This window comes from Paramormyrops kingsleyae, chromosome 17 (assembly GCF_048594095.1).
Source record: "Paramormyrops kingsleyae isolate MSU_618 chromosome 17, PKINGS_0.4, whole genome shotgun sequence".
Lineage (NCBI taxonomy): Eukaryota > Metazoa > Chordata > Actinopteri > Osteoglossiformes > Mormyridae > Paramormyrops > Paramormyrops kingsleyae.
In genome coordinates, this window is record NC_132813.1 from 3,092,078 (window position 1) to 3,113,370 (window position 21,293).

General features: G+C 51.7%; 1 protein-coding gene across 3 annotated transcripts in view; it reads left to right on the plus strand.

Moving 5' to 3' along the window:
* The window catches only part of veph1 (ventricular zone expressed PH domain-containing 1), a 41,618-nt gene extending 21,576 nt beyond the window's left edge, over positions 1-20,042 (plus strand). For all 3 annotated transcript variants that reach the window (XM_023792651.2, XM_023792650.2, XM_023792649.2), the window contains 8 exons: positions 2,116-2,339; positions 4,176-4,391; positions 4,598-4,941; positions 7,917-8,056; positions 8,267-8,401; positions 11,583-11,700; positions 16,670-16,806; positions 17,526-20,042. In XM_023792651.2, the coding sequence (XP_023648419.1) occupies positions 2,116-2,339; positions 4,176-4,391; positions 4,598-4,941; positions 7,917-8,056; positions 8,267-8,401; positions 11,583-11,700; positions 16,670-16,806; positions 17,526-17,762 (1,551 nt within the window). In that variant the 3' untranslated portion in view covers positions 17,763-20,042. The remainder of the gene's footprint in view (positions 1-2,115; positions 2,340-4,175; positions 4,392-4,597; positions 4,942-7,916; positions 8,057-8,266; positions 8,402-11,582; positions 11,701-16,669; positions 16,807-17,525) is intronic.
* Positions 20,043-21,293: the final 1,251 nt, after the last annotated feature.

Sequence of the window (21,293 nt, forward strand, 5' to 3'; positions counted from 1 at the left end):
ACAAGTATCTTTTTCCAGTTTAAGTCTCTCTTTCTCTATCCATCACTTCCAAAAATTGCGGTTAGCTCGAGTCTCCATTTTCTGACTATTAATTATCACATAGAACAGACTCAAAAGTTCTTGGAAGTTCTCCAAGACCTGTGAAGGCTTAACTCCACTTTTGGCCACCTCTGTAACCCCGTCACCTTTGGTGGACCTGCTGTTACCCATAATGCTCAGCTTTCTCTGTACGTACAGCACTCTGTGTTAACAACAACGTCCTCTACTTTTCCATACATAATTTTCTTTGGATGACACTGGTTACTTCTTTGAAGAAACTTATACTTGAAATTCAAAGACATTCATGGCATGGAGCTGAGGGTCCTGAGAGGATTGTGTCTGCAAGGGAGCATTAACTGACCATTGCTGGAGCTAATGTCAACCCGTGGACGGTAAAGCAGAGACGGATTATTAAGTAACTGTCATCCGTGCGAAACGTGAAGCCACTAGATGACACCATAAGTGAAAACAGATTTCACAATGCCGAAGACAGCGGACCTCCGGGGACCCCTGCCGTAGACTCGGGCCGAGCAGAGTGGTGGGCCACCGTGACTCATTAAGGCTGTGTGTTGGTGTCGGGTTTCGCTGCACAGCATTCGAGCTGCAGTTAGGAAAAGCAGGAGCGACGTGGATATCTGGGCTTTTCCGGATCACTCACATCCCTTCGGAGCAACACCAGGAGAGCTGATGGTTCGGATGGTTCCTGGAATTTGTCCTGCGGGCCCATTGGAAATGACGGGTCGAATGGATTCCTTCCCCAGGGGGGGCGGTGCTGCTGGTTGGGAGTTTCTCATGTCATGTCGCAAAGAACATCCCCCCCCCCTGGGCATCTGTCGTTCACACAATGGCTGTTTCTTTCTTTTTGGCATGAAGTGTTTTTAACATGCATTGTCGTAAATGGTCAGATATAAATTTCCAATCGGTAGTGGGAAAAAAAGCATTCATATGAAGTCCGTGTGTCATGTGTGAGTGTTCCGGGTGTGATGAATGCCCAAACGGGGGGGTTGGACAAACATGGCAACCCACAACGTGACATGAAACAGCAGCGATGACTGTGAGCTGGTACAAGGAATAAGGGCACCATTGGCAGGACACCAAAGCTACGTGGGACTTTTCTGGAAGCATTCAGGGCTGAAAATCTGGCAGAAAGGGCTGTTTTGTGAGGAACAATAACGTTACTGATGGCTGAGACAGAGATGGCCATCTTTGTGTTTTTGCTTTTGCGATGGGGGGGCTGCCTTGCGGAGGGGAGGGCGCGCCTGGGATTTGGGTGCTTTTTCCACATCGAAGATGGAGAAGTACCAGACCCCATACCGTGAATGTTCGGAGGGGCACTAACATCGGGGCTGACCCTTAGCCACAGCGCCCCCTCTGGCCGCATCTGGAGTGTCCAATTGTTCAATTGTTGAAATGAGGTTAGCTGGTTAAATTGGGCTTTTGTGAAGGGGTGACTAACAGGCTTTAAATAAAAGGTTAAACAAAGACTCCCAGAAGACAAAGAAACAATATGTGGGCAGTACGTGGTTTTTTAACGCACTGTTTGTTTTTCCGGAGCCTGGTGCCAGTGAATCCGAGCTTTGCCAGTGTTTTATTCAGTCACGGGCGAGCCAGAGAGTCTCTTATAGCTCTGTGGTCTGAGGCCGCCTGTGTCTCAGACAGGGCTGGTCTGCCCCATAGGCAACATAGGCGAGAAGCAGAATCTTGCCTAGGGTGTCAGAACACTTACAGTAGGCCTGCCTCTGGTCTCAGAGTCTCACAGATATCTGCTTTGGGGGGGGGCATAAGATGGCTGCAAGTATTTCAGTGATTCTGTTAAGAGGGCGTGTGCAGTACATATGTGGAAATGACCAGGCAAGTGGATGGGAACGCAGGGAAGTTAGAAGGTCCCTAGACTCTGTACACGGGTCTGGTTGGTCGTTTTATTGTGGAAATGTTGCAGAAATTCTAGAAGAATGTTAGGATAATGTTGAGGAGTGTCTTAAGTCTGGGACTGTGGGCTGTTGAGTGTCCATCTGACCAGGCCCCAGGCCTTAGTTGCCCATGACCCACATCAGCCCTCTCCACCCCCCTCTCCAGGCTCTGGCTCGCAGCTCCCTGCAGTACCTGGTGTCCCTGCTGGGCAGCATGGAGCACAGCGTCCACCACACCCTACTGCAGGAGATCCATGGCCTGACCAGCTGCTTCTCCTCGATCCAGGGCAGCGAGGCCAGCGAGGACGTCTTCCGCATGAGCCGCAACTTCACCGCCATCGCCCATCTGCTTGACCACCAACTGGACCTCCAGTGCCCCCAGCCATCTGGGTACAACACCCTCTGATACCCCACACTGACACCTCCCTCTGTCCTTGTCCAACAGCCAGCCGAGACCACCTGTTAGTTGGGATCAGTCCTGTTTAAGCCCTTTGTCATAAGATGGACCACAAGTGATAGTTCTGGCTTGACGTGGCCGATAGGTTCTGAGAACCCTATCATGAATACCTTTTCTTAAGTGTAAAGTAGCAGTAGAAAAGCAGGTCTCCTTACTACGAGCCTAATTTAATTCCTTTCTGGGTTTTTAGGACCAACTCCGCATATAAAACTTAAACAAGTTGTACGGGACCCATTTTCTCCCTGTGTATCATTTATTTAATTCATTTATTACTTTAGTGGACTCTCCAATCCGAGATGTCATTCCACAGTCTGGAAGCCACTTGCTCTCAGCCTTGACCGACCAGGGCGCCCTCGTTTGCTGCTGCCAGGAGCCCCCCCCCCCCGCCCCAGCATTTCTCTGAAGCTGTGACTGAGGGATGCTGGTTGTGCTCACTGCTGGGGAACGAGAGCTGCCCCATACGGTCCCTCCTTATGGGCTCCAGCTTGGGCTACTGCCATTTTGGGGAACCAGGGCCAGGAAGTCGAGACTCTGGGCAACTTCCAGGCTGCGTTTGATGATCTTAAGACCGACAGACAGGCAGGGACTAGACTTCTTAGGTTACATCATGCTCAGCAGCTGATTGTACCCTCAACATGGGGGTGGTGTGAGGCTCAGAGGGTTAGGATGCTGTGCCGAAGATCGGAAGATCACCAGGTCAAACCCAGTGGTAAGTCAACTGATTTCACCGTTGGGCCCTTGAGCAAGGCCCTTAACCCCCGACTGCTCCAAGAACCGGCTCACCCTGTCTTCCCGATTGTGTATCACTTTAGATAAAAGCTTCTGCTAAATAAATAAATGTAAATTACCGATTCTTGTCTGTGCCACCAAACTGAGATTGGCTGGCAAGATGGAGGGGAGACTTCGAACTCGATCATTCACCTTTGCCGGTGGTCAGCGTGGCTCTTTTGTTATTTGCTGTTCTGTTTGTGTTTGTCTCTGCACTTGGGACCCCATATGTGATTGGTAGGTTAGCACTAAACACCCCTGTCTTCCATTGTTTGAAAGTGTCTGCCTCAGTCACATGACCTGCTGATGTCGTTCATGGAATGTTTCTTTGTGTACTCTTCTTCATAGTGGTTCTCTATCTTGTTTCAGTCTGGGTTTCCTGGCCAGTCTCTCCCATCTGACCAGGCATAACGAGGACACTTTTCTAAATAGGTTTTCTACCTTTTCTGTTTTACATTCTCGCACTCATGGGAGATAAGATTGGAACGGCAAAAACATTTAAGCGTCTTGCCATGGGGCTTTCTCTCAGTAAAGAAAATTTGAAATTTCACTTTTGGCCTTGATGCTGCTTGTAAAGTCAAAAGAAAGTTCAGAATCTAATTTTGAAAGGTTCCGCAGCTCTTATTAGGGGAGCTGGCACTGACGAGGCCGCTCAGGCACTCCGGGCTGCTGTACCAGGAACATTTCGTCCACCACGTATCCAGCTTGGGGTCTCTCTGGAATTAGAGACTTTTACAAGGAAATACTCAGAATGTAAAACAGCTGAAGACGGGGACGAAGGTCTCCTGGATTGGATACACTTATCAGCGTCCTGCTCACTGTTCTCACATTTTCCCCAGCTACACACACACACACACACACACACACACGCACACACACACGCACAGAAACAAGCCCTTTCCGGATCCATTATGGTGTGGTACTTGAACTTCTGCAGATGGAGTCTTCTGACTGAGTGTCTGTTGACTTAGCTAATCTGTGTGTCTGTGTGTGTGTCACAGGGAGGATGATGAGGCGGAGGAGTTCCCGAAGCCATTTGACCTGGGGTCTGAGGCAAGCAGGAGGGACCCTGAGGAAAGGCCGCAGATTAAGATCCAAGCATTCGAGGAGAAGCTGGACGAAGAGGGGGAGCTGAAAGCTGAGTCATCTGGACCACAGCGGCGCAATAGTACTGGCCAGACGGCCCGCGATGAACGGCGCGAGATGCGCTTCAACAGGTGTGTCAATTCACAGCTTGAGATAGTGTCAGGCAATCTATAGCTTGAGAAAGTGTGTCAGGCAGTCTACAGCTTCAACAGGTGTGTCAGTCTACAGCTTCAGGCAGTCTGCAGCTTCAGAAAGAGTGTCTGGCAGTCTGCAAGGTCAGTAATTGTCAGGCAGGCTGCAGCTTCAACAGGCGTGTCAACACAGGGCTCTTCCTCAGGTCCAGAAGCCTTGCTTTGCAAGCGGTCCGCTCGCGGTCCATCAACCTGGACAACGGGCAGGATGAAGCAGCCGTGGAGAAGGGTGTAGAGGGGACTCCGGCAGAGAGGTCTGCCAGTCCGGTGCATCAGGAGAGGACCGTTACTCTGCAGGCCCACATCCCTGCTGCATCCACGCTGCAGGACCCCGGCTCAGGGGGAGAGGGGCAGGCCACAGGAAGTGACACGCAGGACAGGGACAGAGACCAGCTCTGGCTCCACATGAAGGACAATGCCGAGCGGATCCGGGCCTTCTGTGCAGACGCAAGCAGACACATCCCTTCACCAGATCAGTGTGTAATCGAAGGTGAGTGCTGCAATCAGCCAGTTTACCATAGCCCTGTGTACTTTATGATCCTTTATGAGTCCCGTTTTACCATACGGTCAGCCCATTTACCATACGGTCAGCCCGTTTACCATACGGTCAGCCCATTTACCATACGGTCAGCCCATTTACCATACGGTCAGCCCATTTACCATACGGTGTCCCCCCCATAAAGCTCTGTTTACCACAGAGTCAGTTCCGTTTATCCTGCTGTCCATCCCACACAATTTGTAAATTTTAAGTGTAAATTCAGCTCCTATGATTTGAGATTATACGCTGGATTTCCCTTTTGTTGGCAAAGGGGGCAGAGAATGCCAGATATGAGATTTGGAATTGCTCATTTCTCATTCAGCGTAAATCTTTCCACTGAGTATGTTTAAACTGAAAACATCTGGATGTGGAAATATTTATACTCCGGCTCTCTTTGGGGGAGCAGGAGGAACCACTCGCTTGCACTGGGCCTGAACATGTTCATCAGGCAGCCCCCGGGCATTCGGGGGCCTTGCAGGGGTTCCGCCATTACTCTGAGATCAGGGTGGATGTTGCCGGGCAACACCCATCACTGGCACCCCCTCCTTCCTGTCGGGCCAAGTGCCCTTGCCTCCACTGCAGCCAGTGGTCCGCAGTGCCCTGGGGTCCACAGTAGGACGTTGCAGGAGTCCTTTTAAACTTGTAGTGAAACTTGACAACATGTATCATGGATACTATCAGACATTGTTCTTAGCCACCAAAGAGTCAGAGTGATACTCTCTACTCTGCATCTAATTATTTAACGCCTCAACATCCATAAGAGCTAAAATACTCAAGGCAGATCCTCCCCCCCAATTTAGTTCGCACATTAGTGCTGTGGGGCCCCCACATCTGCTGTGTTTGCACGTCGTGCTCCGACACGTACAGCCAAACGTGTGCGTAGATCACCATATTTATGCAGATTCACACCGGTGTCGGCGAGTTCACGTGCGGCCTGAGGAGAGACTGCCGGCATGGACACCGTCTCTCTGACTCTGCCAAGACTTTCTTTGTGATCCCAGCTCCTGGTCTGGCCATTTCACGGTTTGTGCCTGTGATCAGAAGGAGGTGAGTTCAGATCCCGGAGGTAGCATCATCGTGTCACCACTGGGCCCCTAAGCGAGGCCCCTAACCCCCGTTTGCTACACGGGCTGGTTCACCCTGCCTCTGATAAACAGACTGAAATATCTGAGTGTACAGAAAAGCTGCGGCAGGGTGGGGGGGGGGGGGGCGAGACCAAGACCCTGGCTGGTCACTGTCACCATTTCAGTTGTGCGACCATAGTCACAAGCAACGAAGCCAAAACTCATCGCTTTTCACGTGGCTTACAGAGCATGTCAGGGGCCAACAGTGTAAGTGTCCCCACCCTCCCCAAGGCCAGCGACTCCCCTCCCCCCACCAATTACTGAGGGATCCTCATTCCGCCTGTCATTCTTTCAGACGGGGCCTGACTCCTGCTATTCTCTCTTAGCCTGAGAGGGGAGGGTTTGTTCTCCCAATAGGCCTGACAGCGCCTGTCTTCTGCTCAGGGCCCCTCCCTGTTTTATGATGTGGGGGCGCCCGGACACATTCCCACAGATAATCCCCAAATCTGCGGTCCAGACAGCCCGAAATGGCAGTGACGTCTTTATGGGGGAGGGTCTCAATCAGTTTGGGGGTGCATCCTGTCCTCTTGGAACCGCAATCACTGATGATGACAGAGCCAGGGAAAACACCGGGGCCATGCGGGGGCATACTCCACCACAACCCCCCCCCCCACCAACCCCCATCCATGCACTTATTAGTCCCTCCTTCACTTATCAGCTCCTCTCTCGCAGTTTGCATCAGAATGATCCGTAGGTGGGTTCTGGTGGATGTGATTCAGGACACATCATCGTGTCGTGACCAAAGTGGGGGGGGGGGGGAAACGACAGGACAGTGACAAGGAGTTATCACCTCTGCTGCAGATCTGTCCATCCTGTGATCACCTGTCATCCAATCAGAGGCCTGGGTCTGGATCATGGGGGGGGGGGGAGATGGGGAGGGTAATCAGAAGGTCACCAGTTCAAATCCCTGGGTCGGCAAAGTGATGTCACTGTTGGCCGCCCCCAGCCAAACCCTTTACCAGTTGCTCCAGAGACCCTGCTTCCTCAAAAATATACGTCACTTTGGATAAAAGCTTCTGCTAAACAAACAATATGTAAATGAGACCATCTGCTGTGATCGCAGGTCCTTCATGCCGACGGGCTGTTTCGACACGATCATGTTACACAGTGAAGATGAGTTATAAGTGACCAGGTTAAAGGAGAATGCATCAGTTTCTGCATTCATACACACCCAACTTTTCCAGAGGTAAAACAAACACACCACGGGCACACAGGCACGTGCACGGACACCTGCGGGGACACACAGGGGTACATACACAGACACGCTAAGGCACGTACATGGACACCCGTGGTCTCCCGCCACAGAGATGCGGCCCATTTTGGGGGGGCCGTGATAGATCCCTCGCTCTGTGTTTTGGCAGCTTGGGTCAGGAATCCCTGTGAAAAGAGACACCGCTCTGCAGGGGGTCCTCATGCGGCACGGTCATGGCGTACCGCTGATGTCAGCGCAGACCCCCGCGGCCCCCAGACGCCCGGATGCGGGCCTCCCCTCTGAGGGGATGAATGGACCACTGAGCGCCACCTGCACCCTCGGCTCAGCAGGCGTGACTCACCAAGCGCTTTTATCTGCCGACCTGTGTGGCCGCTCCCTGCCTGCTGGGGGCGTCGCAGCAGAGTCCCGGCTCCTCGCTGACCTCTGACCTCGCAGGTGTTTGGTGTGAATCCCCAGGCATAAGTGCTGATCCGTGTGCCCCCCTGTGAGTCTGGGGTGGAGTGTGGGAGGGGTACCGTACCCAGCGGGAGCCCGCAGTGCGCTCTCACCCCCCCTTCCTCTAACGCCAGCCTTCACTTCCTGTTTTCCAGACTCTTTGCATGGCTGCCTCGCCCGCCTCTCCTTCTCCTGCCCCCTGAAGGGCTCTTACTGTCTCTACGCCAAGTCCAGCTTCTCGCTGTGCAGTTTCCAGCCACGGCTCTGGCTGCAGCTCATGCTGCTCTTCCTCCAGGTGAGCCGTGCTAGAACCTTCCGGAAGGCCCCGGAAAATTAACCAAAAAAAAGAAGCTTCCCCTCAGTTTGTCCATGGCTACTGTTGGATGTTAAGCACTTAACTCAAAGGTACAATGGCACCCTCCCCAGGGGAGCCTTTTGAAGTTTCCGCTACGCCAGGACGTGGTGTCTGGTCTCCCCACCTCCCAAGCCTTCTCCACTGTTCCAGAGCAAGGCCAAGGAGCCTCTGGCATCAGGAGATGAAGCCGTCTGCCTCCTGGACGCCCTGTGGGAGAAGACCCAGCTGACCGGAGCACAGAGTTTCGAGAAGACTGTCACCCAGGCCACGTTCCCCCACAAGAAGGTATGTTACTGCATCCATCCGTCCCTGGGGCCACCAGACCGCTCGCTCGGGCTTTGGCCAGGTCATGTGACCTCGAAAGAAATGAGCGCAAAGGGGAACCTGGTTGGGTTCAAATGTTCTTGAACTCCAGCTTGTGAAATGCTGGCAAGAATGGAGTGGAAATGCTGGGCTAATAAAAGGTGGCTTGTAAAACCGAAAGTCTCCCCGCTAACGACCTCTTGGCCGAGTCCGTCTGCTGATTTACCTGCCTGCCGCTTGACTGGCAGCTGATGGCGGTTATCGTTCTCAGGGACATATGGTCCGTGTTGAGCCGACCCTGCTTGCCTTGTCAGGCCTGACCGCGTCCCTCGTCCGTCTCAGTTTTACGTGCTCTCCTTGTGGTGGGGCCAGACTCGACCCCGACGGCCCCTCTGAACGGCCACCCCCGCCGGCGGCGTTTACTCATACGAGTCCTACTCCTGCTGATAAGGAAGATGGCAGCTGCTTCTGCTTCTTTAGTCTGGAGAAGAACCCAGACCCCTGGCTAAGAGCATGCAGAAAGGGGTTTGAGATACGGGTATGCAGTTACCTGTTCTGTCCGCCGTCTATTCCGGAAGGAAAGCTCCGCCCACAGTCCTAAGTACGCTCCCGGTCTCCTTTGAAACATTTAGCATCGAGGGGGAACCTGGAAAATTGTCAAACCACCAGGCAATAGAGAGGCCTTCTCTCAGAATGTGGTACTGCTTCACGCCCCCCAAGGCCTAAGAATTCTGGGAACTAACACAGCTACGGGGAAGCCCACCCCCACCCCCCACAGCAGCTGCGATCGTTTCATCCTAAATTCAGCAGTGCGCCCTAGAGCTTTATGCATTGTTGACAGTGAAGTGTTGCTTCCTCGGAAGGCGTAGGTTTGGGAAAAGCAGCTGCAGGAGGTCTTCATCAGAATCAGAATCAGAATCAGAATCAGCCTTTATTCGCCAAGTGTGCTGGGGCACACAAGGAATTTGTTCCGGCAGCTTGAGACTCTCTCGTACATAGAGACACTATACAAGCTATACAACAATAAATGACACTATACAACAATAAATGACACTATACAAACAAATAATAAATTACACTGTACAAAAAATTACAAGTGTGAAACATATAATATTATATACAAGCCCACGTGGGTAACATTGTGCATTATTAAGGTACGACGTAGAGTGTAGACAGGGGGGGAAATTCATGGAAGCCTCTCTCTGCGACTGTTGGTCAGGTGAAGCCCGTGTGTTTTTACACAAAGAGCATAAAGAGAAGCGGAGCGGGAGTGATGCTCCGGAGATCTGCTCTGAGCTTACAGGAGGCTAGATGAGACCGTTATCTGGAGGAGTGGGCCGGGGGGTCTGCCTCTGGCCCCGCTCGTGAGCCCCTGGGGTCACATTCTCTCCATCTGCAATCTTCAGACGTGCTAATAGGCCTCTTCAACAGCAAGCACTGTTCTGGCCTTTAGACATGCTCTTCTCCCTACTCATGAATGCTGGGGTGATTTTGACTCCCAGACATGATGACAGAGGTCTCTGCATCCCATTAAAGTGTGCCTCCCCCCCCCCCCCCCCCCCCAAACAGACCGGCAGTGTGGGCACTTCCTGTAGGGATGCCGAATCGGGAAAGTGTGACGTGACCTTGATCCTCTCTCCTGATCGAAGTGTTCATGTTTAGGGGAAGATGTTTCAAATGTTTCCTTTTTAGGTCAATTTATCGACGACTATTTATCAAGATGTTTTCATTTATGATGCTGGCACTTCACTTATTTGGACGTATGTCTTAAATGCCGGGAATCAGGCTGTAAATCTGTAATACAATGTGGAGCCACACACACAGTCACACACACACACACACACACACACAGACTACAGCTTCACACACAGTCACACACACACACACACAGACTACAGCTTCACACACAGACACACACAGTCACACACACAGACTACAGCTTCACACACAGACACACACACACAGACTACAGCTTCACACACAGACACACTCTGAGAGCATGAAGGAATTTCACATTACAGTGACAGTCATTATGATTCGTGGGGATCCGGCATGTGGCGTGTGAACCCGGTGGGTGTTTCTCTGGGGGGGGGGGGGGGGGTCTCAGTGGGACAAACAGCATCTGGCTCATCCACTTAAGATCCAGTTTCCATATCAGACTCCCAGCCTCAAACCTCCACAGCTCAGGGTCTGAGAGCGAAGAGGTTAAAGCCACGCAGAAGCCATACAGTAAAGCTGGAAGATGTTAGGAACCTCAGATGGAAAGAGGCCTGCTGACGTGATTTACTGGGGTGAAGTGGGTCATGCGCCTCTGTGCTCTCCCCACATGGTCCTGCTTTAGCGTAGCATTAGCCCCAGGCCCATATCCACATGGTTCCGAAACCCATATCTGTGCTGTGATAAGTCTACCCCCCTACTGCTGTGTGGGTCAGCCGGCCCGGTCCGGAGAGCACTCACCACTCATGCCACCTCGGGGGAATGGAGCCCGTTATCAGCCCGTTTCCGTGTGATCGTGCACCCTCAGGGAGGGGGCCGCCCGCCTCTGAAGTTCCCAGAGCATGCTGGGACCTGGCCGTGCTGTGTCAGCTCCTCTTTACGTCGGCGTCTATTCTGACTGCCACGAGCGTGAGCTCAAATCAATCAAAACACACGTGTTTTCAGACACAGCGGACACAGGTTTGGCACCGGCCGCCATCTCTGTTGGCACGTCCCTACTTGCACACGCACACGTATGTAAACACACACGTATCCATTTCCCAGCCGAGGATTCCCCAGCAGAGATGGATGTGCTGCTGTCTGATGAGGGCACAGGCTGATGTCTGATTAATGTTGTGCTGGGATCCAAAGAGTTTTGAAATTTCCGCATGTAAATGGCTGCACTGGCTTCTACTCATTTCAGCCCATAGGATGAAAAGAATTTTGAATCACTTTTCTCCTATATCCCCCCTACTTTAGCAAGAACATCGAGAAGTACTTAAGGTGGTGGCTTCACCGTCTTAAGGGACATGTGTCCATGGGCAAGATGAAGACCTTCTCCTCCTTCTGAATGTCCCTCTGAGGCTCTCCTGTAGACAGGGAGACATTTCACATCACTGACGATCTGCTTCGTTAATGAGCTGGATCTGTAGCGGACATGTTTTCTTTACTCCTTTGTCTCCACCAGGATCTGGAGAGCTTGGAGTCCCAGCTGAAGGAGGTGCGCTTCTTCGACCTGTTCGGCTACAGCGAGAGCGCTGGAGACTGGCTCTGTTTCATGTGCAACAACCCCGAGAAGGCCGCAGGTAAGGGGCTGGTATGCGGAATACGCAGGCTGGGGCAAGAAGGCGGGGGCAGGAAGGCGGGGGCAAGAAGGCGGGGAGGGCGAGAAGGCGGGGGCAAGAAGGCGGGGGCAGGAAGGCGGGGGCAAGAAGGCGGGGAGGGCGAGAAGGCGGGGGCAAGAAGGCGGGGAGGGCAAGTAGGCGGGGGCAGGAAGGCGGGGGCAGGAAGGCAGGGGCAAGAAGGCGGGGAGGGCGAGAAGGCGGGGGCAAGAAGGCGGGGAGGGCAAGTAGGCGGGGGCAGGAAGGCGGGGGCAGGAAGGCGGGGGCAAGAAGGCGGGGAGGGCAAGAAGGCGGGGGCAAGAAGGCGGGGGCAGGAAGGCGGGGAGGGCAAGAAGGCGGGGGCAAGAAGGAGGGGGCAGGAAGGCGGGGGCAAGAAGGCGGGGGCAGGAAGGAGGGGAGGGCGAGAAGGCGGGGGCAGGAAGGCGGGGGCAAGAAGGCGGGGGCAGGAAGGCGGGGGCAAGAAGGCGGGGAGGGCAAGAAGGCGGAGGCGAGAAGGGGGGGAGGGCGAGAAGGTGGGGGCAAGAAGGCGGGGGCAGGAAGGCGGGGGCAAGAAGGCGGGGAGGGCGAGAAGGAGGGGAGGGCAAGTAGGCGGGGGCAAGAAGGCGGGGGTAAGAAGGCGGGGAGGGCAAGTAGGCGGGGGCAGGAATGCGGGGGCAAGAAGGCGGGGAGGGCGAGAAGGCGGGGGCAAGAAGGCGGGGAGGGCAAGTAGGCGGGGGCAGGAAGGCGGGGGCAAGAAGGCGGGGAGGGCAAGTAGGCGGGGGCAGGAAGGCGGGGGCAAGAAGGCGGGGGCAAGAAGGCGGGGCGAGAAGGGGGGGCGAGAAGGCGGGGGCAAGAAGGGGGGGAGGGAGAGAAGGTGGGGGGCGGGGGGCGAGAAGGTGGGCCAATCAGCCGCAGGTCCCTGCAGAGATTCCCTATGAGACGCAGCTACTAGCCGTTAGCGTCATCAGTAGCAGTGTGTGTGTGAATCGCTAACAGGAATGACCTTCCCTAATCGTCACATTACAACCAGGGCGTTATGGATAGTGATCCAAAGGGACAAAGGGACAGCTGATGAGGCGAGCGGTTAGCAGGGGGGGCTACGTGGGGGCGGTCTGTCGCTCAGTGGGTTAGGATGCTGGGTCTGTAACCGGAAGGTTGGTAGAGTGATTTCACAGTCTGGCCCTTGAGCAAGAACCATAACACGCGTCAGAAGCCTGATCCACTGGGGACTGAAGCCCCGAATGAGCCCTGAATGATTTGTTTACCTCTGATGTTTTAATAACCATGTTCTCAGTCTGAGAACCGGGGGCTGAGCCGCGGATGTCTTAAGATCCTAACAACCTCCACAGCCTTTACGGCCTGGGGACCGACTGACCCTGCTCTCTCAAACATGAACGATAAAAGCGTCTGCTGGACAACTAAAATGTACATGCGCCCGTCCCTAATAAATAACAGGCCACTTTTAAAGTGGCACCTATGAGGGGGACAGTCACCAACCTGCAAGTCTGCTTCACGACATGTGGCAGAAGCTGGAGGGGGGGGGGGCTGCAGGGGGGGTTGTTTGTGTCTGTGTGTGCTGATAGAGGAAGAGCCATGCTCACCAGAGGCCGCGCAGAACAGCAGTTCCTGTAGTAAATGCTGATGTCTGTTCATCACCCTGGCAAGGCTCTGTCATTCCCCAAGGGTCTCTGTGTTCCGCTTTCCATAAAAACCAACCCCCCCTTTCCCCGATTCGGCCCCTGCTGACACACGCTTTCTTTTGGGGCTCCCAGAGGATCTGAAAATCGTTTCGGAGCCCTTTAGAATTCAAACAATAATTGTGAGGGAATTTATTGCTGAAATACATGCTTTGAATGAAAGGCCTGATCCAGATTCATGTACGTTTCGTGTTTTGGGCTGGCGGGGGCTGGGCAGGGGGTAGCGTATAAATCAGGGACCCCCCTGGGCTGTTTCTTTGCTTTATAATTAGTTGTGGCTCTGCCTGGAATTTGTGCATTTTCACGAACCCAGTTCCAGCCCCAAATCAAAGTGAAGCTAAAATGAAGCAAACATTCACTGCAAGAGCACCAACGGAGATATCAGGATTGCTAATAAAGCTGTAAGCTCCCCGCTTGAGGAATCCAGTGAGCGGGCACCACCAAAATGTTTCCACTGACTTGTCAAGGCAAGAGTCGCTCTTCACAAAGCTATACTCGCAGTTTAATGACGGACCAGCCCCCCCCCCCCCCCCCCCCGCCTGACTAGGGGGTGTTGAAATCACACATATTAAAAACTCCATGACGTCACGTGCAGGACTGGATCTCTAACAGCGAGTCGAAAGCCAGGAATCAGCGAGGCTGCTGTCAGACTCTTACCCATGACGCACATCTCCAGCACATTTCATATGCTATTTATACCCTCGAACCAACACCCTTCTGTCATTTAACATCAGTCTATCAATCTGCATACACTGTCATAGTGAGACTGGCACCTTTTTACTGGGCCACACCTGAGCAGACATATTATCTTTAGTTTAGCTGATGCTTTTCTCCAAAATGACGTACTTTTGAAAAAGTTGGGTCAGCCAGTCCCTGGAGCAACTGGGTGGTTAAAGGCTTTGCTCAAAGGTGACATCATTCTATTGACACTGGAACGTGAACCAGCAACCTTACGATCATGGACAGATTGTCCTAACGTGCGGAGCCAGGTTTTGTGTATCACAGGCCTTGTGGGGGCCTCGGTGAGGTGAGTTTGAGTATAATTGTTCGATGGATATCTCCATGGTGGAGAAGCTGGCAGATCGACCGGACCTTACCTTGCATGTGGTCCTGATGCTTCTGAATACATAATTGACCAGGCTTTTGGTCACCATAACCACATGCTTAATCGGATTACCATCTGTTTAAAACTGGACATTCGTTCAGGTGCCATTCTCCTTGTGCCCATATTGTTCAGTTAATATCAATTATCAACATTTGTTATTGTTCAGATTATGTTTCATTGTGATTAAAGTGTGTCAAGCCTTGCACACATCTGACACACACGGTATGTAACTGGGGATGCAGAGGCCACCAGTGCGTGAGAGCAGCGGAGCTTGGCCAAGCCAGACTGGAGCTTTGTGTGTAGACAAATTTTTATAAATTCAAAGCAAGCACAGAAATCCTGAAATGCATACAATATGAGCACCCCCCCACACACAAACCCTTTTTAAATGGTTTAAGAGTTTTTTTTTTGTTTGCGATCAACTGAAATCGTTTCTGAGTTTTGTAGGGCTGACGTCACTGTGCATGGTCCCCAGCAAGGCCAAACTGCAAACATGTGTCAGTGTGTGTGACGTGTATCAGTCCCACTCGTCACTTCTCAGTCTGTCATTCCTCAATGTGTCACTTCTCAGTCTGTCATTCCTCAGTGTGTCATTCCTCAGTGTGTCACTTCTCAGTCTGTCATTCCTCAATGTGTCATTCCTCAATGTGTCATTCCTCAGTCTGTCATTCCTCAGTCTGTCATTCCTCAGTGTGTCATTCCTCAGTGTGTTATTCCTCAGTGTGTCACTTCTCAGTCTGTCATTCCTCAATGTGTCATTCCTCAATGTGTCATTCCTCAATGTGTCATTCCTCAGTCTGTCATTCCTCAGTCTGTCATTCCTCAGTGTGTTATTCCTCAGTGTGTCATTCCTCAGTGTGTCACTTCTCAGTCTGTCATTCCTCAGGGAGTCATTCCTCCTCCTCCTCCTCACCGGGGTTGGAGGAGACCAGCACTGTGAATCGCATCAGAGACTGAACATTGTGTGTCACTGTAACCAAAAAGCTATGGAAGTCACTGTACCCCCTGGCGCCCCCACATAGGAGCACGCTGCATGGTGGAATGTACAGCCTGTCATCCACATGCAGCTGTGTGTGCCTCCTGCTTTGGCCATCTGCTCCACGTTTAATGCTGACTGTGGCACTCTCCTCTCCCTCTCTGAGGCTCCTTTTCTTTCCTGCTGAACTGATCGGTGGTTCAGCCTGAGGTTCCACACTCTTGGTGAGCTACATCCCATCCAGCCCATATGATGCTCCCCCAAGGGCACTTGCATGCACACTTTTAGTCTGCATTACATCCCCATTCCCTGTCACCAGAAGCCTGGCCCACCGACATTCCTAATCTGTGTAGTCATAGTGATTATCCTCTACTGGATGTTTGCTGGCTCCACCAGTGTTGGTGGTCAGCGCTGACTCAGAACCTTCAGGTGGCATGGTGCTCTGACTCAGAACCTTCAGGGGCACTGTGCTCTGACTCAGAACCGTGAGGATCATGGTGCTTTGACTCAGAACCGTGAGGATCATGGTGCTCTGACTCACTTGAGGAGCATGGTGCTTTTTCTTATTTGCTTTGCGAATGCCTCTATTCTGGACACGGTGTTATATCAGCATTCACAGCAACCAATGGAAGTGAGGGCAGTGTACCGTCTAGCAGTGTCTGCTCTGGAACGTTCTGTCTTTGAACCCCGAGCAGCACACGTTCATCCCAGCAGCAATCTCATGCTGGCAGTCAAAGACTCAGATCCGACGGTCCCGCTGTCAGAAGGGCCGGGCGGGTGGATGAAAGGCCCTTTCTCGACAATGGGGTGCTCTGTACGGTTCTTGGACAGCTTTGAATCGCGTTTCCTGTTTGACTGGTGCTGCGTGGCATGTGATCGGTCCCCGGACCGATTCCGGAACATTACAAGAGGGTAAGTGGCATGAGCGAGGGGGGCCACAGCCGTCTCTCAACAGCTCACAGGAGTGGGCAGGGGGGCCAGCACGTGTCCTGAGCCAGTGTCTGTCTGACTCTGGCCTATGTGGGGGTGTCACGGTGAACTTCCCTTGTCCTATCGAGGCTGTAGAAAGCCAAACAGAGTAACGCTTGTCTTTAGCGATATGAGCTCCAGGCTCACAGACACATGCCAGAGGTCCTGTCCTTCACCCTCAGGTTTCCTATCTGTTTCCCCTGTCAGTGGTGAACAGGGAGGGCCAGCCGCTCATCGAGGGCAAGCTGAAGGAGAAGCAGGTGAGGTGGAAGTTCATCAAGCGTTGGAAGACCCGCTACTTCACGCTGGCCGGAAACCAACTGCTCTTTGGCAAGGGGAAATCGGTAAGTAACCCCACTGCTTCACCCCTCAGCATGGGGGGGGGGTCATAGTGCAGGTGAAAGGTCAAAGGTCAAAGCCTCCCAATATCCATGGAACAAAGTCAAAAGTTCACCGGAGGGCTACTTTCAATAGCGACATTGTTCCCTGTTCTACAGAAAATTAGCCGGTTATAAACAAAACACAAGGTGCTGAGAGTAAAAAGTGACCGAGGCAAACATTGTGGAAGAAAAGAACAAAAAAAGAACAAGAGGCAGGAAGGAGGGATGTCAGCGCACACAAGAACACCAGCATTAGGGAGACTCACAGCCTGGATTCAGGGCGAGAGGGAACATGGTCTAATGAAAACCACCCAGGGAAAGAAGTGCTGTGGTTAACCAGCCGGCACCACGGCCCGGCTAACGAGGAACACGCAGGTCGATATAAATCCAGCCATTCATCCGGCACTGGCCGTCAGCTAGCCGGTAGTGCGGCACATCTGTTATCTTTTACTATTGTGATGTTTGGAAAGAGCCTGTAGTATTTCTAATGTGTGGCTGAGTCATTATTGTAATTCGTTTCAGCAGAACAAGGTCTTTATTGTTAAACAATGTTTTTTTTAAAAAAAAAAATGAATCGCTGGACAGCAAACAGGGGCCCTGGGAGCGAGTCACGATGAACAGGTGTCGTATGGGGGGGGGTTTCACGTTTCACACTGACCCTACCCCCGATGTGTCCCCCCCAGAAGGACGACCCTGAAGATGGGCCCATCGAGCTAAGCAAGGTGCAGAGCGTGAAGGCGGTGGTGCGGAAGCGGCGGGACTGCGGATTACCGCGCGCCTTCGAGATCTTCACAGAGAGCCGCACGTATGTGCTGAAGGCGCGGGACGAGCGGCGCACCGAGGAGTGGCTACAGTGCATCAATGTGGCCATGGCACAGGTCCGGGAGCACCAGCACCAGGAGGCCACCACCTACCTGTGACCCACACAGAACCACCTATCTGTGACCTGCCCAGAGCCGTCGACCTGTGACCCATCTAGAACCACCTACCTGTGTCTTGCCCAGAACCACCAAGAACTGACCCATCCAGAACCACCTACCTGTTTCCCATCCATAACTACTTACCTATAATTTGTCCACCTATTTCAAAACCACCTACCCTGTGGTGCCCTGTATGTCCAATGTTACCCGGAACCAGATCTCAGGCACCTGTGTGTGAGAATGTGTTCTCAGTGTTAGACCAGGAATGTGCAAGGTGTGCTGATCAATTAGCGAGCGACCTGCAATTAGCAAAGGGTACAGAGAGACAGAAGCAGAGGGAAACATCTGCCTGAAAATTACCTTCCATTAGCAGGACTAACAATCCCAGCAGCCAGAAGGTTCAGGTTCAGATCCACACCAAAGCTTTGCTTCAGCCAAGCAGTTGTGACTGTGACTCTTTATACTCAACTGGATGGTTGAAACAAAACCTTGATCTGGATTCGTGCTTTCTGGACCTGAACTTTCTACCTCTGATGCTCGTACAGGCCTGGTTATGGCATGTTGGCGTGCAGACGTCAGGTTTCTGAGGCACATACGCCCTCGGGGTACTATAGGTCACCTCCCGTGTGACAGGGATCACCCTGCGGACACAGAATGCAGCCCTCAGGTCGATCAAACTCATCTGCGTTTAACAATGACCGAGTCATCTGAGAACGCAAGGCAACTTCTGGCAAAGAACTCTCTCTGTCTTCCCCCCCCCCCCCTCAGTCGATCATGAAACTAAAAGTCTGACGATGTTTTGAGACTCTCTGGCTGACACTGTACTGTACGCTGTGCAGCGGTGATCATTTTAAAATAACTCCCGAAGAGAAACCGCAATCTTGGTCGAACAAGCACTTTTTCAGGAAATGCTGACCTTTCCCTGCTGGGTATAATAACTCCCAGGCATAAACACGCTGAAGAAAGGTGGGCTGCATGAGCGAAGGAGAAAAAGCATCCTGGCTGATTTAGCTCTTCAGCTGAGTTCGCCGGGAACAAGGAAGCAGTGACATCGAGGGGAGAAGACGGACCACCTCAGTTCATTGGCTGCTTAAATACCCCATGTCTAATTAGAAACCAGCCCTCCAGTTTCCCCTGTCAGCACAGAATCCCACTCTGCATTATCCTTACCCATAATGCCTTGCTCAGTGTTTGTCATGCTGTAGTTGGTCTGTGATTAAGGCTGCAACAGCACAGTCCTACTCTAATCAGAGCTCGATCCATATAATAGGGTTGCGCTGCTGGGGATTTGACCACGCCGCATTGCCAACCGATCATGTGCTTCTCCCTATAGTTTAATACCTCCCAAAGTTTTGTTTTGGGCCAAAAAATATACATGCTTAAATAGCCCTGTCAAGGCAGCCTTACCAAATGCCTGAACATAGAGATAGTTTAAAGCATTGTTTAAATTCTCCTAGTATGGAAACCAGGCACTGGACCCACGGAGACTATCGCTATGTACACACAACGGTATTTGTCAGATCATGCAAATGACGTTGAAGAGTGCTGCAAGTAGGAATGGAGATGGCATGCAGCGGGGCTGTTCAAATCACGGTCCTCGAGGTCCGAGCACTGCCTTTCTTTACCTGTGAGCCAGGTGTGAAGCCTCTGGCCAATCAGAATCAGTAATTATTAACCTACCTGGGAGAACTGAAAACAAGGCCTGGGTTTGGAATCGAGGTCCAGATTTTAATGATTTACTGATACTTTCCACAGTTTTACTTTTAAAAGACAAAAGGCACAGACTGAAGGACAGAATCAAAGCTGAATATATTCTTTACTTTTAGTTGCAATTAAATTGTAATTAGTCACTTTACTAATGCACTGTGAATTAGCTGTTTTCATAGCACAATAGTGTGTGTAGGGAAACTGAGTGTCACACATGTTGTGTGCAGTGTTGATTTAGATGGAAAATGAGTTTATGACTTAGGAGTGTCCTGTAAACTTGGTTTATGTGTTTCTTGGGTGCCTGGCTGTCTGTCTCTGCCGATGGAACAGCGTCACTGTGTTCCGTTTTCAATGAGAATAACAAAATTGACGTAGAGCGTACTAAACCCCCAATTTTATGGCAGGGTACTGGGATGCTCCAGTTGAACACACTGTGGCCCCCCACCCTGGCCCATGCTGATCTGCAGCAGCTAACCTACGTAGTGTTTGGGCTGCAAGCCTTCAGCAAAAGGCATGAACGTGAATAAGAAAATCATGTGCTCACTCTTCCAATAAAAGCCTGTATTTTCTGCATGTGTCTGCTGCCACTGTGTGGGCGGTGTTGCAGCTATCCAGGCACCTGTGCCTGTGACCGTGTGACCCCCTTCAAGAGCCTGTCTCCATGGGTGCACATGACCTTCATCATATTTTGTGTGACAGAAAGAAGTATTCGTACACAGCGCAGGATATGTAACCATAAAAAAGTGAATATTCAAGACAACACGGATATGGTTCGTCTGTGGAGAGCTCCGTGTGGTGCAGAGTAGGCTAATGTTGCCCCCTTGTGGATAGCTTTTGAATTTCATAGGCGTGATTTCATGTTCATTCAGGTTAGTCTTTTTTTTTTACAAGATACTCTGTAGACTTTAGTGAGGGTTGTGAAAAGACATGAGTCAGAATATTTAAATACCAAATGCTGAAACTTATTCTAAGCCTTGTCGCACTTCTAAAAGTCTTTTGCCCTGATGACAGAGAATGGCAAAGCTTTGGATCGGTCTTTGAGAATTAAATACTAAAGGGAAGACTTTGAGTACTGAGCCTCAAGTTAAATTTTCTGCTGCTTTGCAGAATGTGTGAACTTCACACAGTATCCTCAGGCTGAAGAGTGTCCACATCACCACACACTTTCACATGAAAACGCAGTCACACTTACAGCAGCTCGAAGGCTTCATTAACTGCTATATGGCTGATACAAAGCAACAGTCATCACAGGCAGTAGTTGAGTGAAAAGGCTGTCATTAGCCCCGCCCACACCTAAATCATGCCCACGGTGGTACCGTCTGTTTCAACTGTCCATTGACAATGAACTGTCGCTGCTTTATACAGCATCAGCCAAGACACTTCATCATTCACACCTTCATTTTAAAGTTTGGTAAGCAAACACTCATGGGAGTTTTACGTACACAAAAATGTTCTGAGGGTAGAATGAAAAATGTTTGGTTCAGAGAGATAACCAATCAGATTGTACAGGAGGTGGGCCCAGACCACTAGAGGAGGCGGAGACCAAGATATCTGATTGGTTGGTCCTGCCTTCTCTGGTTGCTTAGTTATGCTGATTAGTTATCTCTCTGAACCAATTGTTTTTCCTTCTGCCTTCAGAACATTTCTGTGTAAGTAAAACTCCCGCGAGCCAAGCAAACAGGCAAGAAGCCAGATGCAGAACAGACCAGAATGGACCATTACTGCCAAAGGGCGAGTCGCTGATCAGCCCATCTGCTCCCATGTGATCTAACCCAACTTCAAACATCAGTATTTAACCAAGGTTCCCTCAGCCCAGGGCTGGGG